Source organism: Acanthochromis polyacanthus, chromosome 11 (genome assembly GCF_021347895.1).
Source record: "Acanthochromis polyacanthus isolate Apoly-LR-REF ecotype Palm Island chromosome 11, KAUST_Apoly_ChrSc, whole genome shotgun sequence".
Lineage (NCBI taxonomy): Eukaryota > Metazoa > Chordata > Actinopteri > Pomacentridae > Acanthochromis > Acanthochromis polyacanthus.
Window position 1 is genome coordinate 327,014 of NC_067123.1, and position 27,990 is coordinate 355,003.

The 27,990-nt window shown below is 44.6% G+C and overlaps 1 protein-coding gene across 11 annotated transcripts in view; it reads left to right on the forward strand.

Annotated features, from left to right (window-relative positions):
* The window catches only part of LOC127536146 (lymphokine-activated killer T-cell-originated protein kinase homolog), a 58,587-nt gene that overhangs the window by 2,821 nt on the left and 27,776 nt on the right, over positions 1–27,990 (forward strand). For 2 of the 11 annotated variants that reach the window (XM_051955724.1, XM_051955713.1), the window contains exons 1-4: positions 18,673–19,267; positions 19,409–19,517; positions 19,644–19,702; positions 20,087–20,195. Coding sequence is in view for 5 of the 11 variants with exons in the window: in XM_051955717.1 (XP_051811677.1) it covers positions 24,547–24,710 (164 nt within the window). In the remaining 6 variants the exon portion in view is untranslated. Of the gene's footprint in view, positions 1–2,497; positions 2,571–18,672; positions 19,268–19,408; positions 19,518–19,643; positions 19,703–20,086; positions 20,196–24,004; positions 24,094–24,545; positions 24,711–27,990 lie in introns of those variants that run through there. The other 9 variants (XM_051955717.1, XM_051955718.1, XM_051955714.1 and 6 more) reach the window with 8 other exon arrangements.

Here is a 27,990-nt window from a genome sequence, read left to right on the forward strand (position 1 = left end):
ATTCATGTTTGAAACAATAATGCTCAGTTTGCACTGAATGTAATTCTGGGATTTTGCAGAAACATTCTTACACCTCATTCAGTCCTGTTTTCTGCCCACACCTGCTGGTTATCAGACTATTTCCTCTGACTTTAATAAACACCTGCAGCATCACACGTAGCAGCAAAAACCATCAGTTCTCTATGTGCATTTACACACGTGTCTAGGCAATGGTGACTTCTTTAGTGAAAGTGAGATGGAAGCTTCATGAAGCAGTGAACCACTTTGACAGAAGAGTGACATCTGCTGGCTCTGTGTCAGAACAGCATCTAAGTGGAAAAAACTTCTCCACAGTCAGAGGTGTTTGAAAGATCGAAACAGAATGAACAAGAGTGGCGCGAAGAAAGCAAGAATTAAAAAGAGGAACGCTCTGGAAACACATGCAGCCAAATGTGCTGTCACTGTGGACTTTTTCACTAAAACGAGCTCGTGGTTTGAAACGACAAATGAGGACAATGAAACGGTACAACAAGATGTTGAGCTTTGCTTTCAAACCACCGTTCAAATTAATTATGAAGTCAGTGAATTGTGTTGCCTTGTGGCATATCTCATAATATTATATCATTTAAATAAAAATATGATGCCAGGCCACATAACTGGGAAACTTTGTCTTGTAGCCCCTCAGAGTAAAGAAATCCAGCACCAAGCAGCAGCCATGAGTCCAGAATGGTTCATTGAATCAAGATGAATGATATGAATATCCCTCCATTCTCTATACACCGCTTTATCCTCACTAGGGTCGCGGGGGGTGCTGGAGCCTATCCCAGCTGACTCGGGCGAAGGCAGAGGACACCCTGGACAGGTCGCCAGTCTGTCGCAGGGCTACATATACAGACGAACAATTTAGAGTAATCAATTAACCTCAGCATATTTTTGGACTGTGGGAGGAAGCTGGAGTACCTGGAGAAAACCCACGCATGCACAGGGAGAACATGGAAACTCCATGTAGAGAGATCCCAGGCCCACCCCGGGATTCAAACTGGGATCTTCTTGCTGCAAGGCAAAAGTGCTAACCACTACTCCACTGTGCAGCCCTGATATGAATATGCATTTTTAAAATGTGATTTATTGTCAGAAGCAGAGCCAGGGGAATCAAAATAGCAGTTTCTCACTTCTTTGAACAAGTTGTAAATGCTTTGGTACATCCATGCAAATGATTATGTACAATTCTCTGCTGTTTCGTACATGATCAGTTGCTTATGTCATGTTGATCAAAATGTACAATAGGTCTCTGTTGAATAATCTCAATCTCCACAACATTTGGGCATTAATTCATCGCATAAGTCTTAACATGTAAAATGATTTAACAAGTTGTCATAATAGGGCCGCACAGTAGAGTAGTGGTTAGCACTTTTACCTTGCAGCAAGAAGATCTCTGGTTCAAATCCTGGGGTGGGCCTGGGATCTTTCTGCATGGAGTTTGCATGTTCTCCCTGTGCATGTGTGGGTTTTCTCTGGGCACTCCGGCTTCCTCCCACAGTCCATAAATATGCTGAGGTTAATTGGTTATTCTAAATTGCCTGTAGGTGTGAGCGTGATTGTAGCCCTGCAACAGATTGGCTCCAGCAACCCCAGTGAGGACAAAGTGGTATATAGATAATGGATGGATGGAAGTTGTCATAATATGTCAGTGATATTTCTATACATTTTCATTCGATGTTTTTTTTTCTAAATCTGTCCTGAATTTGTAAATTGTTCCAAGGTAAATCTTGAATTTCTCCATGAGGAAATGTGTGAAGAATTCGGATTTTCTAAAATCTCTCAAAGACGCAAGAGAAGATATTTGTGATGTGGATGAGTATTTGTGTCCCAACAGACAGGAACGTTAGGAGATGTAAGAAGACAGCATTGTAATTCCTACAACACTGCATGTACAGTTTTCCCTGAAGATTGTCCTATATTCATATTTCTACATTTGTTTTTCTTTTTGCTATGCAGGGCTGTATTCCTTTCTGTATCACAATAACGTGGTCTGTCAACAAAATATAATACAAACAGTAAAAGCCTAAATGTGAATCTTGTCCAGTCTCTTGCAATCAATCTCCCACATACACTAAGGTGTAACTTACAATTTACAATAACTGGCATCAAAACTTTACCCATAGTTTATATCAGAACATCCCTCCACAGTACACTGTTACAATGACAACATGACTAAGCAATTTGACTGTTTTATCCACACACAATGACTTGTCATTCTGATGACACTGACATGTTCATTGACACAGATATTTACTCTTGAGAGATGAACTAAGGATTTTGAGCAAGAGACTGGCTTTTGCAGTTAATCCACGGTGTTTTGCTATTTGTACGAATTGTTTTGAGAAATACACTCACTGTTTTGCTAATGTCGATGATGATTCGAGAAATGTAGGCTATCAAAGCGATTGAGAAAAACTGTAAATAACGCAAACGACTTGCGCTCTGTTTGTCCCTCCGCGGCCCCCGTACCGACTGAGCTGGTTGTCATTTTGAATGTTCGGCGCCGTTTAGCTGCAGCGGTTTTGTTGTTACAGAGGAGAGAAGTTCAGGTAATGTTACTTCTGTTGGGTGAATGACTAAGTCTCATATCTTAAAGCAATGCGAAACACTTTCAACTGGACTGGCGCCACAATAATCTCAGTAACTCACCGAAAGAAGCTAACTTTACAGTTATTGTATTGATGCTAGTTTGGTTTTTGCCGTTAAGACTGTTGGCTAAACGTTCATTACATCATGTAAAATAGTTCACTAATAAATTTTCTAAAAGTTAATTCTGCTTTGCTCTAATTGGTACCAACTTTGAAGCTGCCAAACATTGACATAATACTTCACGTTTAGTCATGTTGCACACCACTTACTCCTATAAGACATAATGCTTTAAGTCATACTGTAGTAGAAGCTCGTTAGGCTCTTTTTTAATTTGTCAAGTCAACAGTACTAATCAGTAAGGACAAATGTTTTTCTACAGTAGGCATATTGACATCTGTTCTTCTTTGACAGAATGACCTCCACTATCGCATCCAGCGTCGAAGACTCATTTAAAACCCCGAAAACTGTAAGACCGAGGAGCCGAAACAGCGGCGGTACCCCCATCACCATCCCTGCCTCACCTTTCATGAAGAAGCTGGGATGTGGGACTGGAGTCAATGTTTACCTCCTGAACAGGTTAGTCACAGTCAGTCAGTTATCGGTGAAATATTTTTAGACTTAGCCTTCATCGCATTTTTCTACGTCCTCCGCTTCAACTTCAGCTTTATTGTCATTCAGCAGAACACAGTTAAAGGAAATGACGTTTCTCACATTCATTCACAGTGCAGAGATAAAAGTAATTCTATGAAAAGTTAAGAATAAATATGAAGTAAAATAAATGTAAGATAAATGTAAAAAAGAAAAAAACCTAAACTAAATAAAAAACACAAGCATACATCAGGTCTGTGTGTGTTGGTTACACACTGGTATGTCAGATTCATTCATGCTTTTTTCATTGGTAAATGTACATAACAGGCCTAATCGAGCCTGAAATGTCTAACAGCACAGATCAGCCTTCAAAAAGGTTACAATTTTGTGTTTCATACAAAAAATATAGTGGGAATGTGATGGCAGATTTTTATTTTTTCTAAATTGGAGGAAAAAGACTCAACTGTAGAATGTTAACTATGCCAGTGAAGATCATCAGCATTAATGTAGTTAATGGATTAATGAGTTAGTCAGAAACATACAGGGAAACAAAACACAAAATAAAGGCTAAACAAGGCTGGCTTTATTGGGTGTCGTTTTCTCATTGTAAAGTGAATGTCCTTTGCCTTTGGGCTGGTATTAGATACACACGTGGACAAAATTGTTGGTACCCCTCAGTTAAAGAAGGAAAAACCCACAATTCTCACTGAAATCACTTGAAACTCACAAAAGTAACAATAAATAAAAATTTATTGAAAATTAAATAATCAAAATCAGCCATCACTTTTGAATTGCTGATTAACAGTCGGGAGGCCAAGGACGGGCACCTCCCGGAATGCGACCGACACCAGCGCCACGCAGGAAAACCCTGGCTGCGCTGACATCGGCGCCACGTTCACTGACGCCTCCGGTTCCGGTGCCCCGTACTAACCTCTCTTTTGCTTCTCTTCCACACCAGGCTCCGGCTGCTGCTGACGCTGTTTCCAACCCACCGGGGGCTCCTCAAACGTCAGGACAGGAGTGCTGGCGGTGTGGGCAGCCTGGCCACTTCCGACGGGAGTGTCCGCTCATGGAGGTCGGCCAGGTGGTTCGGGTTGCCGGCACGCCAGCACCCTCTCCCGGTCCGGGAGGGACATACAGCGTTCCGGTAAGGATCCAGGGGGGTGTACATCGGGCTATGGTGGATTTGGGCTGTGGACAGTCCCTGATTCACCAAAACCTGGTTCGACCCGGGGCATTGGTGGAGGCATCCTGGGTGAGGATAAGGTGTGTACATGGGGATGTTCACAAATATCCTGTTGTGCCAGTGGAAGTTAGATTCAAGGGAAAAAAGCATATCATCAAGGCCGCGGTTAGCTCCCGCCTTACGCACCCCCTTATTTTGGGTACGGATTGGCCTGGGTTCCAGGGGGCAGTGGGGAAATGTGTGGGAGTGCGTTCACGAGCGGTAGGGACGTGTGATATGTGTGCTGTGCTCAGTGGTGATGCGAGGTTGTCCGACACTGCAGACGAGGAGGGGGATCCCGAGGGGCCTCGTCAGGAGGCTCCGCGGGTTCCTGTCATACACCCCATGGAAGATCTTCCTCTGGAACAGTCTCGGGATGACACACTGCGCTCAGCTTTCGACCAAGTGATAAAGATTGATGGTCAGTTGGTGCACCCGGGCACAGCACCTGCATATCCACACTTTTCATTAATCAGAGACAGATTATACAGAGTGACTCGTGACACTCAGACGCAGAATATAGCCACCCAATTGTTGGTGCCAAGGGGCCGCCGGGAAACAGTTTTCCAGGCGGCACATTTCAACCCAATGGCTGGTCACATGGGGTATGAAAAAACACTCGACCGGGTCATGGCCCGATTCTATTGGCCTGGCATTCGGGAAGATGTACGCCGGTGGTGTGCGTCTTGTCCTGAATGCCAGTTGGTTAACCAACCGGCCATCCCACGGCCGCCTTTGCACCCATTACCATTGATAGAGGTTCCATTTGAAAGAATTGGTATGGACCTCATCGGGCCATTTCACCGGAGCGCACGAGGATATCGGTTTGTGTTAGTCCTAGTGGATTACGCAACACGATATCCCGAAGCAGTGCCGTTGCGCACCATCTCTGCAAAGAGTGTTGCACAAGCACTGTTTCAGGTCATCTCCCGAGTTGGAATCCCCAAAGAGATTCTGACTGACCAGGGCACCTCGTTTATGTCACGAACACTTCGGGAACTTTACGAATTATTGGGCATCAAGTCTATTCGGACAAGTGTGTACCACCCACAGACCGATGGTCTGGTGGAGCGTCTGAATAAGACCTTGAAGAACATGATTCGTAAGTTCATTCACGAGGAGAACAGCAATTGGGATAAATGGCTGGACCCTCTGTTGTTTGCAGTGCGGGAGGTGCCCCAGGCCTCCACGGGATTTTCTCCCTTTGAACTGCTGTTTGGCAGGAAGCCACGTGGGGTTTTGGACCTGGTTAAAGAAAACTGGGAGGAAGGTCCAAGCCCAAGTAAGAATGAAATACAGTACGTCCTGGACCTTAGAGCAAAACTCCAATCACTGGGACAGCTTTCACGTGAGAATTTGCTCAAGGCCCAGGAACGACAACAACGCCTGTACAACAGAGGGGCAAAGCTCAGACAATTTTCACCGGGAGAAAAAGTACTTGTATTACTCCCATCTTCTAGCTCGAAATTACTCGCCAAGTGGCAAGGGCCCTTCGTGGTCACACGACGAGTAGGGGAGGTGGATTATGAGGTGGCACGCTCTGACAGGGGAGAAGCAACACAGGTTTACCACCTCAACCTCCTAAAAGCATGGAGAGAGGCGGAGTCGGCTTCTTTGGTGACTGTAGTTGAAGAGAGAGACGAGTTAGGGCCTGAGGTTCCAAAGCCGGGCAATTCCACCTCACTCCCCGTTGAAAACCACCTCTCGCAGTCCCAAAAAGCCGACATTGCCATGTTGCAGGAGCGGTTTGCTGACGTGTTTTCCCCCCTGCCAGGGCGTACAGACCTCATACAGCACCACATCGAGACCCCCCGAGGCGTGAGGGTTTTTTCACGACCTTACAGACTGCCTGAACATAAGAGAAAATTAGTTCAGAAGGAATTGAAAGCAATGCTAGAGATGGGAGTGATAGAAGAGTCAAACAGTGCCTGGTGTAGCCCCATTGTTCTTGTCGTCAAGAAGGATGGGTCTATACGGTTCTGTGTGGACTACCGCAGGGTGAATGACGTGTCACGATTTGATGCCTATCCCATGCCAAGGGTCGACGAGCTCCTGGATCGGCTGGGCACTGCGCGTTTCTTCACCACACTGGATTTGACCAAGGGCTACTGGCAGATTCCCCTGTCACCGGAGTCCAAGGAAAAAACGGCCTTCTCCACTCCGTACGGTTTGTACCAATTCGTGACGCTTCCGTTCGGGTTGTTCGGAGCCCCAGCCACGTTCCAGCGTCTCATGGACAAGGTGCTGCGGCCGCACGCAGCATATGCGGCCGCCTACCTGGATGATGTTATCATCCATAGTAACAGCTGGGCGGCGCATGTGCGGCAGGTGGCCGCGGTGCTGGAGTCCTTGAGACAGGCGGGGCTGACGGCCAACCCGAAGAAGTGCGCGGTTGGACGGAGGGAGGTACGGTATCTGGGTCACCACTTGGGCGGCGGGCAGGTGCACCCACAGGTGGATAAGACAGCAGCGATCGCAGCCTGTCCGCAGCCCAAGTCCAAAAAAGAGGTACGGCGGTTCCTGGGGCTGGCGGGCTACTATCAGCGGTTCATACCTAAATTCTCGGACCTGGCCAGCCCCTTGACCGACCTGACCCGGAAGAGTGCCTCAGATCCGGTCCAGTGGACGGAGCAGTGCCAGCGGGCGTTTGAGAGAATAAAGCAGGCCCTCTGTGGGGAGCCACTCCTCTACACACCTAACTTCTCTCTCCCTTTTTTCCTGCAGACTGATGCGTCGAACAGAGGGCTGGGGGCCGTTTTGTCCCAGCAGGTGCAGGGCGTCGACCGCCCTGTAGTTTACATCAGCCGCAAGTTGTCTGAGAGGGAGGCTCGCTACAGCACGGTAGAGAAAGAGTGCCTGGCAATCAGGTGGGCGGTCGGGGCCCTGCGCTACTACCTCCTGGGACGCCCATTCACCCTCTGTTCGGACCACGCCCCTCTCCAATGGCTCCATCGCATGAAGGATACCAACGCCCGAATCACACGGTGGTATCTAGCTCTACAGCCTTTTAAGTTCACAGTGATTCATAGGCCGGGGGCGCAGATGGCCGTGGCTGACTTCCTCTCCCGCTCCTTGGAGCCGGTGGGGGGAGTTGGTTAGGCCGGATGGCTCCCCGGCCTAAGTCGGGCGGTGGGGATATGTGGCGATGGGCGTGGGAGAGCTCAGCTGCAGGAGAGAGAGGTGTGGAGGGGTGCGTGGAGGCAGCGTCAAGGTAATTGACACAGGTGGTGGTAATCGGCTGACCTGATTATCTCCGCAGTAGCAGCCGGAGCGGAGGATAAAAAGTCGGGCAGACAGAGATGAGAGGAGCAGCGGAGAGACAGTGGAAGCTGCGTGGACTGAGTGACAGCGGAGGCTGCGTGGACTGAGTGACAGCGGAGGCTGCGTGGACTGAGTGACAGCGGAGGCTGCGTGGACTGAGTGACAGCGGAGGCTGCGTGGACTGAGTGACAGCGGAGGCTGCGTGGACTGGGTGACAGCGGAGGCTGCGTGGACTGGGTGACAGCGGAGGCTGCGTGGACTGGGTGACAGCGGAGGCTGCGTGGACTGGGTGACAGCGGAGGCTGCGTGGACTGGGTGACAGCGGAGGCTGCGTGGACTGGGTGACAGCGGAGGCTGCGTACCGGACTGTGGTATACATTGAATCGTGAAATAATAAACAATATTCCCTCGACAACCAAGGCGTGTGTGTGTATTGAGTGGACCCACGGACAGCGAACTTGTCACAACGTTAAACCTGCAACAATAAATCTAAAAACAGTCACTCAATTGAACATGAGACCTTCAGGCAGTTTATGTAGAGAGCTTAACTAATTTTGACCTTGTGCTGCAGGCCCCTAGCCTAGCCCTGCTAGACCCATGTTCTGAAGGCACAAGGGTCTAGGACCGCTTGACAGGGAGGGAGGCGGGCTAAAAGGTTGTCTTTCAAATCACTCTGCAGCAATTGGGTAGGTATACAACCAATCAGCGCAACGAATAGGCTGACGTAGTTCCTCGAGCGCCGGCGGATTGTGGCTAAGTCCCATTAGCTTCCCAACCAGCGGAGCCAACTGGTATATTAAGGATTTGCCATATCCCGTCGGCATAAGTCCACATACGTCTTTCTTCTCAATGAAACACTTCAGTGCCGTCCTTTGTTTATCTTTCAAGTTGAATTTTAGCTTCAAATCTTTAAGGGCTGTGGCCAAAGCCGAGTCGAAAGATAACTGTTTATTGTGCGCCGGTTGTTTCTGTCAGAATCGTCGCGCCTCTGTCGTAAATTAGTTATGCCCGCCTTCTGACTCTACACTTCATGGTGATTGGTCCGGCCAGTTTTAGGAGCATCCAGCCTCGAGCCTTATGGAGGGTAACTAGACCCACCCTGGCAGAGAATTAAATTCGTTGCTGTGGGTTGTCTAGCGCGGCTAGGCTAGCAGGCTCCTGAAGTCACCTTAAATATTATTTTTCCATGTCAAAATAGTATTATATTAAATTGTAAATTCCAGACTTAAATGTCCAAGAAAAGGTTAACTAGAGCAGCAAGTCGATGCTTTATTTTAGGTACGCACCGTAGACTGATTGTTGTCAAAGGCATCCCAACATTTCATGTCTCATTACAGCAGGTAGTATAGTAACATAGTTGTATTTGACATTTTACTGGATCCCACAGTTCACTATCAACTTGTTTTTATTTTTCATATGTTTCATCGGTTTTAAAATGCACAGAACAAAAAGTGGGCAAATTTGCAATTTAGATAAATTTGACAGCAAACGGCAAACTTCAAAGCAAGGGCTATTTTGTACGTTTTTGACATTCCTCACCAAGACGCATCTCATGTTGGCTGTTGTTATAAAATGTGACTTATTTCACATTGATTCCATTACATTCTGCCAAGGTCAATCAGCTTGTGATGCTGCGTTACATTTCTGGTGGTAATTCTGTGTTTCTTGCTTCAACATTAAGGTTTCCGTGCCTTTGCCACGGCTAAAGACGGCTCCAAATGTCTGGCCATGGAGTACGGAGGAGAGCAATCCCTCAATGATGTGATAGAGAAGAGGAAGAAGGACAGTCTGAAGGCTTTCCCTGCCGCCAACATAGAGAAAGTGGCGCTGCATGTGGCCCGCAGCCTGCAGGTGATTCATCTACCTGCTGCCAACGCATAGATTACATTGAATTAACGTCACACGTGTCGCTCTATGTATTGAAATTGTTGCTCAGCTTAAATTCAACTTTTAGTTTTAACTTCTTGACTTACAGATCAACGTATTTTGGTTTTTTTCCCCAAAACATTTTCATCTTCTGTCAGCATCTGCCATCTTCAAATTTGATTTAACAACATCAACACAAACGACTGTTGACGGGTGGGAATGCTGTGTTTGTTTGTCTTTACAGTATCTGCACAATGAGAAGAAGCTGCTGCACGGCGACATGAAGTCATGCAATGTGGTCATCAAAGGCAACTTTGAGACGGTGAAAATCTGTGACATCGGTGTTTCTCTGCAGCTGGATGAGAACATGAGAGGTGAGCTTGGTTTTTCAGTAATGAAAACAAGCGCTTAGCTTTGAGGTGGATATGCTTTTATTTTAAAAGTGCATTTATTGCATTTTCACAAATAGAATAAAATTTTCACAAATCAGAGACTATGTTTTTATGAATCTACAGGCTCTGTAGAATAATTCAGTCCAGATTTGAAGAGTCTACGTGTAGCGGTTCTCGACCTGGACCTGGTCTAATGTGGTCTATATGCTGAAAAAACAGTAAAATGTGCATTTATTGCATTTTCACAAATAGAATAAAGTTTTCACAAATCAGAGACTATGTTTTTATGAATTCAGAGGCTCTGTAGAATAATTCAGTCCAGATTTGAAGAGTCTAAGTGTAGCGGTTCTCGAGCTGGACCTGGTCTAATGTGGTCTGGATGAGAAAAAAACTGTAAAATGTGCCTTTATTGCATTTTCACAAATAGAATAAAGTTTTCACAAATCAGAGACTATGTTTTTATGAATCTACAGGCTCTGTAGAATAATTCAGTCTAAATTTGAAGAGTCTAAGTGTAGCGGTTCTCAAGCTGGACCTGGTCTAATGTGGTCTATATGCTGAAAAAACAGTAAAATGTGCCTTTATTGCATTTTCACAAATAGAATAAAGTTTTCACAAATCAGAGACTATGTTTTTATGAATTCAGAGGCTCTGTAGAATAATTCAGTCCAGATTTGAAGAGTCTAAGTGTAGCGGTTCTCGAGCTGGACCTGGTCTAATGTGGTCTGGATGAGAAAAAAACTGTAAAATGTGCCTTTATTGCATTTTCACAAATAGAATAAAGTTTTCACAAATCAGAGACTATGTTTTTATGAATCTACAGGCTCTGTAGAATAATTCAGTCTAAATTTGAAGAGTCGTAGTGTAGCGGTTCTCGAGCTGGACCTGGTCTAATGTGGTCTATATGCTGAAAAAACAGTAAAATGTGCATTTATTGCATTTTCACAAATAGAATAAAGTTTTCACAAATCAGAGACTATGTTTTTATGAATCTACAGGCTCTGTAGAATAATTCAGTCTAAATTTGAAGAGTCTTAGTGTAGCGGTTCTCGAGCTGGACCTGGTCTAATGTGGTCTATATGCTGAAAAAACAGTAAAATGTGCATTTATTGCATTTTCACAAATAGAATAAAGTTTTCACAAATCAGAGACTATGTTTTTATGAATCTACAGGCTCTGTAGAATAATTCAGTCCAGATTTGAAGAGTCTAAGTGTAGCGGTTCTCGACTTGGACCTGGTCGAATGTGGTCTATATGCTGAAAAACAGTAAAATGTGCATTTATTGCATTTTCACAAATAGAATAAAGTTTTCACAAATCAGAGACTATGTTTTTATGAATCTACAGGCTCTGTAGAATAATTCAGTCTAAATTTGAAGAGTCTAAGTGTAGCGGTTCTCAAGCTGGACCTGGTCTAATGTGGTCTATATGCTGAAAAAACAGTAAAATGTGCATTTATTGCATTTTCACAAATAGAATAAAGTTTTCACAAATCAGAGACTATGTTTTTATGAATCTACAGGCTCTGTAGAATAATTCAGTCTAAATTTGAAGAGTCTAAGTGTAGCGGTTCTCAAGCTGGACCTGGTCTAATGTGGTCTATATGCTGAAAAAACAGTAAAATGTGCATTTATTGCATTTTCACAAATAGAATAAAGTTTTCACAAATCAGAGACTATGTTATTATGAATTCAGAGGCTCTGTAGAATAATTCAGTCCAGATTTGAAGAGTCTAAGTGTAGCGGTTCTCGAGCTGGACCTGGTCTAATGTGGTCTGGATGAGAAAAAAACAGTAAAATGTGCCTTTATTGCATTTTCACAAATAGAATAAAGTTTTCACAAATCAGAGACTATGTTTTTATGAATCTACAGGCTCTGTAGAATAATTCAGTCCAGATTTGAAGAGTCTACGTGTAGCGGTTCTCGACCTGGACCTGGTCTAATGTGGTCTGGATGAGAAAAAAACTGTAAAATGTGCCTTTATTGCATTTTCACAAATAGAATAAAATTTTCACAAATCAGAGACTATGTTTTTATGAATTTTCAGGCTCTGTAGAATAGTCGAGTACAGATGTGAGGAGTGTAGGTACAGTGGTTTTCAATCTGGACCTGGTCTAATAAGGACTGGTTATAAAGCAAAAACGGTGAAATATCCCCTTAAACGTTTTCACAAATAAAATACAAATTTTACAAATACAATAGCTCTTGTCAGGCATAGTTAATGTCTTACCCAAATGTCTAAAATGTTTACACATCAAGAAGTGTCGAAAAAAACAGATAATCAGTGGATAAACTGTCGCACCGCACGTTCATTTCATTTCCCCTTAACTTTTCCCCTTAACTTTTCCCTTAAGTGCCGAATCGGAAGCTAACTTCAGCGTCGTGGGTTGGGGCAGTTCTGCAGTCACGCTGCTGCCATATTATGGAAGGTATGTTGATTTGAATAAAACTTAATTTGATTCATGTATATACGATGTGGCTGTGCAAACAGAGGTTGTTATTGTCATTTCTGAAACAGCTCCTGCAGTTTACTGTGTTATTAGCCCTGTCACAAGCTAATGCTAATTCCCTGGAGCAACAAAAAACTGATTCTGACCAAACCGCAGTCATAACAACGTCTCAAAATAGCAGAGAGTATCTTTTTACCTCACTGATGGCATGGCTAGGTCTTTAGTGGAAACTGAACTTTGGTAGAATCGCTGCAGCTGCGCTGACAGTGACCGATGCAAGCTGTTTGTTTACATAGCCATGAGCTGGACCGCAGCATTCAGATCTAACCTTTCCGTGCTCTAAACAATTCTGAGAGAGAGAAAGCTTCATCTTTCCCCAGTTGTTGTGGCACCCGCGGACAGCGTAATTGATGCCAAACATGTTAAAATCGCTTAAAAGAACAGTTAAAAGTAGCTACAGTAGCGAGAGGACTCGATGTTATAGTGCAAAGACGGTCAATCGGAAGTCGCTCTCAAAAATGGCGCTGCCCTGCCTCACTTCCTGAATAAGGTGAATACACAACCTGGTCTCACGGGGATTCGTGAAACTGTCACGTAAGTTTTAGTTTCGGTTTCGTGCGCACCAACACGAATACAGGCACTCTCGGCCCCACGGCTCGTCAGCGCCAATAGGCAGTAGCGGTCGATGCGGCGTCTACTCTTTATTATGTCTATGGAGGAGAGTCTCCTCAAGGACTGATCACAGCAGCAGAACCCTGAACCACAAGTTAGGGATGAGACAGATGAAGATGAGTCGGTTGTTAGTTTTGATAATTTGCTCGCCCTCAGTCACAGGATGTACATACATACATGCTGATGTTGTAAAGAGTAGTGTTGGAGATTTGCCCTTTAACTGATGTTCTGTGAAATCTAAGTTGCGATGGAACTGTTTCCTTGCAGAGGAAAAAAAGACGATAGCGTTATTAGAAACTGCAACACTTCTTATTTTATTTTTATTTTTTTCTTTAAAATGAAATATTTATATTTTTTCTTTTAATTAATTTTAAGATTTGAATATCTGAACTCTTATTTGAACAGAACAGATTCTGATATTGCTGACAAGTATGTGTTGTAAAGAATAATGTTGGAGATGTGCACTTATTTTGAAATAAATCCACATTGTGAAGCAACCCTTACTTGCACTGAATTGGAAGTATTTTAGAAAAATACACTGACTTACAGGGCTTTACAGAAAAGTGTGCTATTGTAGACTTGACATGTAGTTACATGATTTTAATATTAATAGGTCGTGATCTAAAGTGGACCTGAAACTCCAGGGCTGAGCATGAATCCCACTCTGGCCCTGATATTCATTCTCTGTTCCACAATGATTCTGGGTTTATAGGGTTTATTTATTTGTATTTAATCTTCTGTGGATGAATCCCGAGATCCATCAGAGCTGCCAGGAGAATTTCATTAAGGTAAGCGGCCATTAAGCACAAAATTACGGAGCACTGCTTGAACTGTGTTATTAGAAGGACTATAAGATGATTTTAGTGCAATAAGGATCTTGTTCTCACTAAGATGCTTCAATCAGAGGCGGATCTTGTCAGAAAAGGTTCAGGTAGCTTTGAGGCTCCACACATCTCTGACAGGCGATGGAAACTCGTGCGCATACGTGGAAAAGCGAAACAGAAATGGACAACATGGACGATTGTTTTAGCTGCAGATCAGAACTGGTCAAGCACAGTGCATCTTTTAAATCATGGCAACAGAAGGTGACGCGCACCTACAAAAGGCCTGTTGACGTTCGAACTTTCCATTTTGCATTTGGACTGTCAACATGAAGGTAAGAAAATTATGTTCATGCTTTTCTCATCAGCTGATCTTCTCTGAACACTGTGTTTTGCTGTATAACCGTACAGGAGAATGTGTAGATAAAACTGTTATTTTGTTACCTCCGCCAGGAGGTTATGTAATCATCGGAGTTTGTCTGTTTGTCTGATAATTAACAGCATAACTCAAAAAGTCATGGAGGGATTTTCACCAGATTTTTACAGAATGCCCGGAAGGCCAAAAGTAACAATCGATTAGTTTTTGGAGGTGATCCGGATCACTGTCTGTACAATTTTGAGAGATGGCATCTCTCAAAATTGTACAGTCCTTCAAAAAAAATCCTGGATCCAGACGGTGATCCGGATCACCTCCAAAATCTAATAGATTGTTACTTTGGGCTTCCGGGCATTCTGTAAAAAATGGTGAAAATCCGTCCATGACTTTTCGAGTTATGTTAACAGACAGACAGACAGACAAACAGATGGCCTGGCGAAGGTCTGCGCTCTCCGAGTGCGTTTCTAGTTTAACATGGAAAGTTCGGTGGAAAATGGCTGCTGGTCCATTTCTCATAAAATGTTCCAAATATGATCAGTTGTGTGTGAAGCATTGAAGGTCCTCGGAGCCTCTTTTTAAGGTTTCCGATCAAACGTTCAGTTTATCATGATGTGGATATTGATTTAAATGTGCCGAGACCAGTAAAATGAATAATTTACATGTTCACTATGAAAAACGTCAAAAATCTGCATTTTATAAATTGATATTTGTTATTTCACAATGTGGCTGCACATTGGAGTAGTGGTTGGCACTTTCGCCTTGCAGCAAGAAGATACCCGGTTCTGTATAATTTGGTTTCAGAAATTAAAAAGCAATATGGCCACTGGCCCATATTTCATAAAACACTAAGAAATGTGTATCTTTGGTAACCATGACGATGGAAGTATTTGAAGAAGCGTCGCGAGGGGAAACGTCCCGACGTCAGAACGTGCACGTGTAATATCCACATCAAAAATATGTATTTTTATAAACACTAATCATTGTTATTATTATTTCACAACAATTGGCACTAAATGTATGTTATTTTCACTGTATTTAAATCGGCAAAATATAGTTAATTTACAAATATTTGCTGTTAGCTACAAGAAAAAATGTGTACAATGGGGATGGAAATCAAATAGTAAATGCTAATGGTAGTTTGCATGTTCTCCCTGTGCATGCGTGGGTTTTCTCCGGGCACTCCGGCTTCCTCCCACAGTCCAAAAATATGCTGAGGTTACTTAAAAATTCTCTATACACCGCTTTATCCTCACTCGGGTCGCGGGGGGTGCTGGAGCCGATCTCAGCTGACTCGAGGGAAGGCAGGGGACACCCTGGACAGGTCGCCAGTCTGTCGCAGGGCTACATATACAGACAAACAGTATGAAATGAGTAGTACTGGGGCTGCACAAGGAACAGTCCTGGCTCCATTCATTCTGTGTACATCTGACTTCAAATACAGCACTGAGTCCTGCCACATTCAGAAATACTCTGATGACACTGGCAATTTAGAGTAATCAATTAACCTCAGCATATTTTTGGACTGTGGGAGGAAGCCAGAGTTGATTATTATTTCGGTTATTTTAATATAATTTTTATTTAAATACATCACAGATATTTCCTGTGGTTTCCATTATTTTTTAACCCATATTCACAGTGGTTTACTGTATTATTATTGTTAAAAATAGTGGAATAGTGTATTGTCCAAGTGAAAAAGAACAGCAAATATCTGTATTTATTTTGTCAAACATTATTATTATTATTATTATTATTATGTAGTAGTAGTAGTAGTATTTCAGAAAATATAATCTGTAATACAATAATTATTATTTTGGTTCTACTTTAATATTATTATAATTTAAATACTTTACAGATATTTTAATCTATATTCACAGTCGTTTACTGTATTATTATTGTTAAAAGATCATTTTTGTAAAACAGATTTAGTGTTTTGCATTTTGATGCATGGTATTTATGGAATTTGGAGTTAAAATAAGTGAAATGATGGAGAAGTAAAACGAGGAGCATTCATGAGAGCTGGTTTGTGACGTTGCAGAGCTGTGTGAGTTTTTAGTCTCTGCTGACTAAAGATAAACAAAGTGAGGATTTTAGTTGAGAAGTTTTCTTTCTGGATTAGTCTCTGAGCAGAAATGTGAAGCATCTTCCTGAAACCCTGAAGCTGGAGTCGATCAGAGACTCGGGGTGCAGCAACATGTTCTCCTCTGAGTTCCTCTGAGGTTCTCCTGAGCGTCCCTCTTTGAGCAGCTTCACCTCTTTGCTCCAGTTTCCTGAGTCTGTGTTGAAATGTTGTTTTTGTTTCTGTTTCCAGCGGACGTCGGACCCCAGCGACTCTCCAAGGTACAGCACACCCTCACCTCCACCATGCGCTCCCTCCTCCTCCCCCCTCCCTCCAAGCGTCCTCGCTTGTCTCCCTCCCCCTCTCCTCTCTCCTCTTCCTCCCCCTCTTCCTCCTCCCCCCTCCCTCCAAGCGTCCTCGCTTGTCTCCCCCCCCTCTCCTCTCTCCTCTTCCTCTCCCTCTTCCTCCTCCCCCCCTCCCTCCAAGCGTCCTCGCTTGTCTCCCCCCCCTCTCCTCTCTCCTCTTCCTCTCCCTCTTCCTCCTCCCCCCTCCCTCCAAGCGTCCTCGCTTGTCTCCCTCCCCCTCTCCTCTCTCCTCTTCCTCCCCCTCTTCCTCCTCCCCCCCTCCCTCCAAGCGTCCTCGCTTGTCTCCCCCCCCCTCTCCTCTCTCCTCTTCCTCCCCTCTTCCTCCTCCCCCCTCCCTCCAAGCGTCCTCGCTTGTCTCCCCCCCCTCTCCTCTCTCCTCTTCCTCTCCCTCTTCCTCCTCCCCCCTCCCTCCAAGCGTCCTCGCTTGTCTCCCCCCCCTCTCCTCTCTCCTCTTCCTCTCCCTCTTCCTCCTCCCCCCCTCCCTCCAAGCGTCCTCGCTTGTCTCCCCCCCCTCTCCTCTCTCCTCTTCCTCCCCCTCTTCCTCCTCCCCCCTCCCTCCAAGCGTCCTCGCTTGTCTCCCTCCCCCTCTCCTCTCTCCTCTTCCTCCCCCTCTTCCTCCTCCCCCCTCCCTCCAAGCGTCCTCGCTTGTCTCCCCCCCCTCTCCTCTCTCCTCTTCCTCCCCCTCTTCCTCCTCCCCCCCTCCCTCCAAGCGTCCTCGCTTGTCTCCCTCCCCATCTCCTCTCTCCTCTTCCTCCCCCTCTTCCTCCTCCCCCCCTCCCTCCAAGCGTCCTCGCTTGTCTCCCCCCCCTCTCCTCTCTCCTCTTCCTCCCCCTCTTCCTCCTCCCCCCCTCCCTCCAAGCGTCCTCGCTTGTCTCCCCCCCCTTCTCCTCTCTCCTCTTCCTCCCCCTCTTCCTCCTCCCCCCCTCCCTCCAAGCGTCCTCGCTTGTCTCCCCCCCCTCTCCTCTCTCCTCTTCCTCTCCCTCTTCCTCCTCCCCCCCTCCCTCCAAGCGTCCTCGCTTGTCTCCCCCCCCTCTCCTCTCTCCTCTTCCTCCCCCTCTTCCTCCTCCCCCCCTCCCTCCAAGCGTCCTCGCTTGTCTCCCCCCCTTCTCCTCTCTCCTCTTCCTCCCCCTCTTCCTCCTCCCCCCCTCCCTCCAAGCGTCCTCGCTTGTCTCCCCCCCCTCTCCTCTCTCCTCTTCCTCCCCTCTTCCTCCTCCCCCCCTCCCTCCAAGCGTCCTCGCTTGTCTCCCCCCACCTCTCCCCCCACAAAAAAACTCGTCTTTTTCTCAAAAAAACAAAAGAAAAACCTCTTCTTTTTCTCAAAAAAATAAAAAAAACTTTTTCTCAAAAAAACTCTTCTTTTTCTCAAAAAAAGAAAAAAAATTCTCAAAAAACTTCTTTTTCTTAAAAAAACAAAAAAAACTCTTGTTTTTCTAAAAAAAAAAAAACTCTTCTTTTTCTAAAAAAACAAAACAAAAAAAACTCTTCTTTTTCTCCCTTCCCCCCTCTCTCCTATCTACTCCCCCTCCTCCCCCTCTCACCCTTCTTTTTCTCCCCTCCCTTGGAGTTGCAGGATATCGGAGGACTCTTCTTCCCCTCCAAGTTTTTCTGTTGAGGGACCTCCTGACAAACATACAGAATGCTGACAAACATGCAGGAGGTCCTCTCTTAGCATTTTTTTCTAACCACTGTGTGAGTTTCTCTCCTCAGATGCCTCCTGCCTTACCTAAGAGGGCTGCTGGACTTCCTGCCAGCCAACCTCCAGGTAAGAAGGTTCACAAACCTTTCATTTCATTAAATTTACCCCGTTTTGTTTTAAACATTTTAGCTACGTGTGATTTTCTGGATGTGATCTGGTCAATTTTTATTTGAATGAATCTCTTGTGATTATGTCTGATCAGATCTATTCCAACTTTATTTGGATGAATTTTCTTCGACTGTATTTTGTGTGATTCTGTCTGAGCTCGGTTCTTGTCGGTGGGACTCCTGTCAGGGTGCCCGTCAGAGGTGTGGGCGGATCTGGGGGGCATTGTGGGAAACCTCCTGTGGTGCCCCCCCTCACAGTGAAGCTCCGCTCTGTCAGAAGGTGAACAGGATGCAGACGGCATGTCACAGAGAAGCAACATGTGCGTCTGTATCCCACCCTGGACCCACAGTGGAGTCCACAGTGACAAGATCACAGTTCAGGAGAGTCACACTGGGATTAAAAGGGGTGGTTAAATGTGTTATTTAAGATAGTAAGTGTAGTGTGAGGGTGAAAGTCTCGCTGCCAGAGGGAAGTTTCCAGGAGAGGTACGTAAGGATCCCTGTGAATGCTGCTGCATGAAACGGTGAGTTTTGGATTTTGACTTTGCATTCATATATCTAATATTTTTGAAATCTCAACAATAACACACGTCGACAAGATTCTGCCGCGTTTTTCTTTTTGATTTCTTTCAGACTGATGATCTCGGGACCCAAGACCAAGACAAGGACGACCCCAAAGACGATTTGAAGACGAGTGACCGAGCCCCAACAGAGATGAAGCCAGAGACGACGACCGCCCTGTGAGGAGAAGAAACTTTATTGAGATTTTACCGGATGCACTGGTAATTTAAATGTGAAAAGAAAGAATGAGCCAACAGACACTGCAGGGATTTAGTATGTAGCACATCACAGTCTGACAAAATGTAGTGATGTCAGAATCAATTGAAAAATACATCTGTATCTCTCTCTCTTTTTTTTTAAAGAATTGGTGCTTCAACGACATCAAGCAGATTCAGACAGGATGGACCAGAGATGACGGGAGGCAGATCCAGGACCAGTGCATGACTCGTGAGACCATGCAATTAACACAAGGTAAGTTTATCAAATAGACTGGCTAATTAGAAACTTAATGTTAATATGAGTATGTGAAGTCATTTAGCTCAGATGTAATTATTTGTCTGAGTCAATTAAAGTTTTCTCTCTTTTTGCTGTCTTTAGAGCCATCTCTCCAAGACCCCCGATCTTATGAAAGATCAGATCAATAACCAAATGAAAAGGTGACTTTGAACACTAAAATGCACCATCTCTGCAGTTCACCTTTGTAATGTCTCTAAGTTCTGTTAGTTGTTCATCTCCCACCTGCCTCTCCCTCAGAATTTCTATCTGAATTTTCAGAGTTCTTCACTAATTTAGTCTTAGTACAGACAGAGTCATTATAACAGGTGACTTAAATATCCATGCAGATGCTGTGAATGACAGCTTTAACTGCATTTAGCTCATTGTTACACTCAGTTTTTTCTCAAAATGTTCATTTTCCAACCCAGGCTGCTGGAGGATTTCACATGATGTATTCCTCTCTCCTCTCTCCTCTCCTCTTTATGTCTTCAAACAGTTAGACGCCACCTTTGTATGTCACTGACTTTGTGTTTTGTCCTCTGCAGGTTTCTCTGGATCTGGAGCTGCATGTTTCTGATCTGCTGTTGTCGGCCTCAGCGACCTCCAAAGTCTTCATGTTCTCTCCTTCCTCTCTACCCTCAACCCAACCAGAAGGTTTTTAAAACTTCCCAACAACAGGAAGTTTTTTTCCTTCACACTGGGACCACATGGTTGATCTGATCAACTGCAAAAAGAGAGATCCTCAAATAAAAAACAAAGGAACACAACAGAACTCTGTTTGTTTTAAAGTGTAACATAATGCACCCTTCCTTTTATACTTATTTTTGGAGAGCATGTGTTATGGTTCTCAAACTAAATTAGTTTAAAAAATGTGCTTTCAAACCACTGGTTTCTCACAAACACCTGGACTCCATCTTAAAACTGCACAGTATTTGAACATACTGCTGGTTGAGTGTTTACTTGGAGTAAATACACTAACATTAACAGATTGTATCTGAAATTCAGTCATAATGTGCACCAACTAGTGTCTGTTGCGGTTGACAATAAAGTAGCTATTCTGTTCTATTCTGATTAATCCCTGCTCATGCTGCATCCTTGTCCTAGATTACAGGATGCATTCAGTCCCTGGATGTGTTCCAGGCAGAAAAGTTAGATTTGGTTACAATAGGAGGAGCAGTTTAAGTGTTTCGGTCTTGTAGATTGTTTCAGAATGAAAAGTGCAGATTTGAATTCCTCAGTGTGTGTGTGGTCAGTCATTAGAGATGCTCCAACCTGAGCTGTGCAACATAACCAACTATTATGCATTGTTGCCTGTTTTGGTTCTCCCTTGTGTCGTATGCTGTTCACTGCAATTCAACAGTTTCATTTATCAGACGCTTTTATCCAAAGCAGCGCATCTGAAGTAGATACAACACACAGTCGATGAACCTGAACACATCGTCAGTGATGCTTCCTGGACTATTTCGGCTCTTTCAACATCACACTCCATCACCCAGGACACCCAGGCAGAGTAGATCAGGTTGTGTCTAGGGGTCGCAGCGCCCCCAACAGGTAACTAGTATATAACACATTGACTTAAAGGGGAACTTCGTTTTTTTCAACCTGGGGTCTGTTTTCATATATCATTTCATACATGTGAGTGATGGAGAAATGAATTTTCGACACAGCTCCAGTATTTAGCCAGGAAGGCAGCTTAGCAGCTCAGTTAGCAAAAAGTATGGGGCAACTTGCCCCCCCCGCATCAAAGTCCGCCCTAACGTGCTTTTTTCCCCACACTGACCGGCTCGGATAGTCTCAATGAGTGTCCCACAACATACTAGAGATGAGAAGTGAACGAAAACCTCAACATTACCTGGCGATCGCTCTTTGTTGTGGTCTGTATCCAAATCTCAGGACGCCAGAAAGCAAATCTCATTAAAGTTTCCCTTTAATGTCTGCCAAAGTCCAGATACTAATGTGCCTCAAATCTGACACGTGTTAGATTCATGTTTGAAACAATAATGCTCAGTTTGCACTGAATGTAATTCTGGGATTTTGCAGAAACATTCTTACACCTCATTCAGTCCTGTTTTCTGCCCACACCTGCTGGTTATCAGACTATTTCCTCTGACTTTAATAAACACCTGCAGCATCACACGTAGCAGCAAAAACCATCAGTTCTCTATGTGCATTTACACACGTGTCTAGGCAATGGTGACTTCTTTAGTGAAAGTGAGATGGAAGCTTCATGAAGCAGTGAACCACTTTGACAGAAGAGTGACATCTGCTGGCTCTGTGTCAGAACAGCATCTAAGTGGAAAAAACTTCTCCACAGTCAGAGGTGTTTGAAAGATCGAAAACAGAATGAACAAGAGTGGCGCGAAGAAAGCAAGAATTAAAAAGAGGAACGCTCTGGAAACACATGCAGCCAAATGTGCTGTCACTGTGGACTTTTTCACTAAAACGAGCTCGTGGTTTGAAACGACAAATGAGGACAATGAAACGGTACAACAAGATGTTGAGCTTTGCTTTCAAACCACCGTTCAAATTAATTATGAAGTCAGTGAATTGTGTTGCCTTGTGGCATATCTCATAATATTATATCATTTAAATAAAAATATGATGCCAGGCCACATAACTGGGAAACTTTGTCTTGTAGCCCCTCAGAGTAAAGAAATCCAGCACCAAGCAGCAGCCATGAGTCCAGAATGGTTCATTGAATCAAGATGAATGATATGAATATCCCTCCATTCTCTATACACCGCTTTATCCTCACTAGGGTCGCGGGGGGTGCTGGAGCCTATCCCAGCTGACTCGGGCGAAGGCAGAGGACACCCTGGACAGGTCGCCAGTCTGTCGCAGGGCTACATATACAGACGAACAATTTAGAGTAATCAATTAACCTCAGCATATTTTTGGACTGTGGGAGGAAGCTGGAGTACCTGGAGAAAACCCACGCATGCACAGGGAGAACATGGAAACTCCATGTAGAGAGATCCCAGGCCCACCCCGGGATTCAAACTGGGATCTTCTTGCTGCAAGGCAAAAGTGCTAACCACTACTCCACTGTGCAGCCCTGATATGAATATGCATTTTTAAAATGTGATTTATTGTCAGAAGCAGAGCCAGGGGAATCAAAATAGCAGTTTCTCACTTCTTTGAACAAGTTGTAAATGCTTTGGTACATCCATGCAAATGATTATGTACAATTCTCTGCTGTTTCGTACATGATCAGTTGCTTATGTCATGTTGATCAAAATGTACAATAGGTCTCTGTTGAATAATCTCAATCTCCACAACATTTGGGCATTAATTCATCGCATAAGTCTTAACATGTAAAATGATTTAACAAGTTGTCATAATAGGGCCGCACAGTAGAGTAGTGGTTAGCACTTTTACCTTGCAGCAAGAAGATCTCTGGTTCAAATCCTGGGGTGGGCCTGGGATCTTTCTGCATGGAGTTTGCATGTTCTCCCTGTGCATGTGTGGGTTTTCTCTGGGCACTCCGGCTTCCTCCCACAGTCCATAAATATGCTGAGGTTAATTGGTTATTCTAAATTGCCTGTAGGTGTGAGCGTGATTGTAGCCCTGCAACAGATTGGCTCCAGCAACCCCAGTGAGGACAAAGTGGTATATAGATAATGGATGGATGGAAGTTGTCATAATATGTCAGTGATATTTCTATACATTTTCATTCGATGTTTTTTTTTCTAAATCTGTCCTGAATTTGTAAATTGTTCCAAGGTAAATCTTGAATTTCTCCATGAGGAAATGTGTGAAGAATTCGGATTTTCTAAAATCTCTCAAAGACGCAAGAGAAGATATTTGTGATGTGGATGAGTATTTGTGTCCCAACAGACAGGAACGTTAGGAGATGTAAGAAGACAGCATTGTAATTCCTACAACACTGCATGTACAGTTTTCCCTGAAGATTGTCCTATATTCATATTTCTACATTTGTTTTTCTTTTTGCTATGCAGGGCTGTATTCCTTTCTGTATCACAATAACGTGGTCTGTCAACAAAATATAATACAAACAGTAAAAGCCTAAATGTGAATCTTGTCCAGTCTCTTGCAATCAATCTCCCACATACACTAAGGTGTAACTTACAATTTACAATAACTGGCATCAAAACTTTACCCATAGTTTATATCAGAACATCCCTCCACAGTACACTGTTACAATGACAACATGACTAAGCAATTTGACTGTTTTATCCACACACAATGACTTGTCATTCTGATGACACTGACATGTTCATTGACACAGATATTTACTCTTGAGAGATGAACTAAGGATTTTGAGCAAGAGACTGGCTTTTGCAGTTAATCCACGGTGTTTTGCTATTTGTACGAATTGTTTTGAGAAATACACTCACTGTTTTGCTAATGTCGATGATGATTCGAGAAATGTAGGCTATCAAAGCGATTGAGAAAAACTGTAAATAACGCAAACGACTTGCGCTCTGTTTGTCCCTCCGCGGCCCCCGTACCGACTGAGCTGGTTGTCATTTTGAATGTTCGGCGCCGTTTAGCTGCAGCGGTTTTGTTGTTACAGAGGAGAGAAGTTCAGGTAATGTTACTTCTGTTGGGTGAATGACTAAGTCTCATATCTTAAAGCAATGCGAAACACTTTCAACTGGACTGGCGCCACAATAATCTCAGTAACTCACCGAAAGAAGCTAACTTTACAGTTATTGTATTGATGCTAGTTTGGTTTTTGCCGTTAAGACTGTTGGCTAAACGTTCATTACATCATGTAAAATAGTTCACTAATAAATTTTCTAAAAGTTAATTCTGCTTTTGCTCTAATTGGTACCAACTTTGAAGCTGCCAAACATTGACATAATACTTCACGTTTAGTCATGTTGCACACCACTTACTCCTATAAGACATAATGCTTTAAGTCATACTGTAGTAGAAGCTCGTTAGGCTCTTTTTTAATTTGTCAAGTCAACAGTACTAATCAGTAAGGACAAATGTTTTTCTACAGTAGGCATATTGACATCTGTTCTTCTTTGACAGAATGACCTCCACTATCGCATCCAGCGTCGAAGACTCATTTAAAACCCCGAAAACTGTAAGACCGAGGAGCCGAAACAGCGGCGGTACCCCCATCACCATCCCTGCCTCACCTTTCATGAAGAAGCTGGGATGTGGGACTGGAGTCAATGTTTACCTCCTGAACAGGTTAGTCACAGTCAGTCAGTTATCGGTGAAATATTTTTAGACTTAGCCTTCATCGCATTTTTCTACGTCCTCCGCTTCAACTTCAGCTTTATTGTCATTCAGCAGAACACAGTTAAAGGAAATGACGTTTCTCACATTCATTCACAGTGCAGAGATAAAAGTAATTCTATGAAAAGTTAAGAATAAATATGAAGTAAAATAAATGTAAGATAAATGTAAAAAAAGAAAAAAAACCTAAACTAAATAAAAAAACACAAGCATACATCAGGTCTGTGTGTGTTGGTTACACACTGGTATGTCAGATTCATTCATGCTTTTTTCATTGGTAAATGTACATAACAGGCCTAATCGAGCCTGAAATGTCTAACAGCACAGATCAGCCTTCAAAAAGGTTACAATTTTGTGTTTCATACAAAAAATATAGTGGGAATGTGATGGCAGATTTTTATTTTTTCTAAATTGGAGGAAAAAGACTCAACTGTAGAATGTTAACTATGCCAGTGAAGATCATCAGCATTAATGTAGTTAATGGATTAATGAGTTAGTCAGAAAACATACAGGGAAACAAAACACAAAATAAAGGCTAAACAAGGCTGGCTTTATTGGGTGTCGTTTTCTCATTGTAAAGTGAATGTCCTTTGCCTTTGGGCTGGTATTAGATACACACGTGGACAAAATTGTTGGTACCCCTCAGTTAAAGAAGGAAAAACCCACAATTCTCACTGAAATCACTTGAAACTCACAAAAGTAACAATAAATAAAAATTTATTGAAAATTAAATAATCAAAATCAGCCATCACTTTTGAATTGCTGATTAACAGTCGGGAGGCCAAGGACGGGCACCTCCCGGAATGCGACCGACACCAGCGCCACGCAGGAAAACCCTGGCTGCGCTGACATCGGCGCCACGTTCACTGACGCCTCCGGTTCCGGTGCCCCGTACTAACCTCTCTTTTGCTTCTCTTCCACACCAGGCTCCGGCTGCTGCTGACGCTGTTTCCAACCCACCGGGGGCTCCTCAAACGTCAGGACAGGAGTGCTGGCGGTGTGGGCAGCCTGGCCACTTCCGACGGGAGTGTCCGCTCATGGAGGTCGGCCAGGTGGTTCGGGTTGCCGGCACGCCAGCACCCTCTCCCGGTCCGGGAGGGACATACAGCGTTCCGGTAAGGATCCAGGGGGGTGTACATCGGGCTATGGTGGATTTGGGCTGTGGACAGTCCCTGATTCACCAAAACCTGGTTCGACCCGGGGCATTGGTGGAGGCATCCTGGGTGAGGATAAGGTGTGTACATGGGGATGTTCACAAATATCCTGTTGTGCCAGTGGAAGTTAGATTCAAGGGAAAAAAGCATATCATCAAGGCCGCGGTTAGCTCCCGCCTTACGCACCCCCTTATTTTGGGTACGGATTGGCCTGGGTTCCAGGGGGCAGTGGGGAAATGTGTGGGAGTGCGTTCACGAGCGGTAGGGACGTGTGATATGTGTGCTGTGCTCAGTGGTGATGCGAGGTTGTCCGACACTGCAGACGAGGAGGGGGATCCCGAGGGGCCTCGTCAGGAGGCTCCGCGGGTTCCTGTCATACACCCCATGGAAGATCTTCCTCTGGAACAGTCTCGGGATGACACACTGCGCTCAGCTTTCGACCAAGTGATAAAGATTGATGGTCAGTTGGTGCACCCGGGCACAGCACCTGCATATCCACACTTTTCATTAATCAGAGACAGATTATACAGAGTGACTCGTGACACTCAGACGCAGAATATAGCCACCCAATTGTTGGTGCCAAGGGGCCGCCGGGAAACAGTTTTCCAGGCGGCACATTTCAACCCAATGGCTGGTCACATGGGGTATGAAAAAACACTCGACCGGGTCATGGCCCGATTCTATTGGCCTGGCATTCGGGAAGATGTACGCCGGTGGTGTGCGTCTTGTCCTGAATGCCAGTTGGTTAACCAACCGGCCATCCCACGGCCGCCTTTGCACCCATTACCATTGATAGAGGTTCCATTTGAAAGAATTGGTATGGACCTCATCGGGCCATTTCACCGGAGCGCACGAGGATATCGGTTTGTGTTAGTCCTAGTGGATTACGCAACACGATATCCCGAAGCAGTGCCGTTGCGCACCATCTCTGCAAAGAGTGTTGCACAAGCACTGTTTCAGGTCATCTCCCGAGTTGGAATCCCCAAAGAGATTCTGACTGACCAGGGCACCTCGTTTATGTCACGAACACTTCGGGAACTTTACGAATTATTGGGCATCAAGTCTATTCGGACAAGTGTGTACCACCCACAGACCGATGGTCTGGTGGAGCGTCTGAATAAGACCTTGAAGAACATGATTCGTAAGTTCATTCACGAGGAGAACAGCAATTGGGATAAATGGCTGGACCCTCTGTTGTTTGCAGTGCGGGAGGTGCCCCAGGCCTCCACGGGATTTTCTCCCTTTGAACTGCTGTTTGGCAGGAAGCCACGTGGGGTTTTGGACCTGGTTAAAGAAAACTGGGAGGAAGGTCCAAGCCCAAGTAAGAATGAAATACAGTACGTCCTGGACCTTAGAGCAAAACTCCAATCACTGGGACAGCTTTCACGTGAGAATTTGCTCAAGGCCCAGGAACGACAACAACGCCTGTACAACAGAGGGGCAAAGCTCAGACAATTTTCACCGGGAGAAAAAGTACTTGTATTACTCCCATCTTCTAGCTCGAAATTACTCGCCAAGTGGCAAGGGCCCTTCGTGGTCACACGACGAGTAGGGGAGGTGGATTATGAGGTGGCACGCTCTGACAGGGGAGAAGCAACACAGGTTTACCACCTCAACCTCCTAAAAGCATGGAGAGAGGCGGAGTCGGCTTCTTTGGTGACTGTAGTTGAAGAGAGAGACGAGTTAGGGCCTGAGGTTCCAAAGCCGGGCAATTCCACCTCACTCCCCGTTGAAAACCACCTCTCGCAGTCCCAAAAAGCCGACATTGCCATGTTGCAGGAGCGGTTTGCTGACGTGTTTTCCCCCCTGCCAGGGCGTACAGACCTCATACAGCACCACATCGAGACCCCCCGAGGCGTGAGGGTTTTTTCACGACCTTACAGACTGCCTGAACATAAGAGAAAATTAGTTCAGAAGGAATTGAAAGCAATGCTAGAGATGGGAGTGATAGAAGAGTCAAACAGTGCCTGGTGTAGCCCCATTGTTCTTGTCGTCAAGAAGGATGGGTCTATACGGTTCTGTGTGGACTACCGCAGGGTGAATGACGTGTCACGATTTGATGCCTATCCCATGCCAAG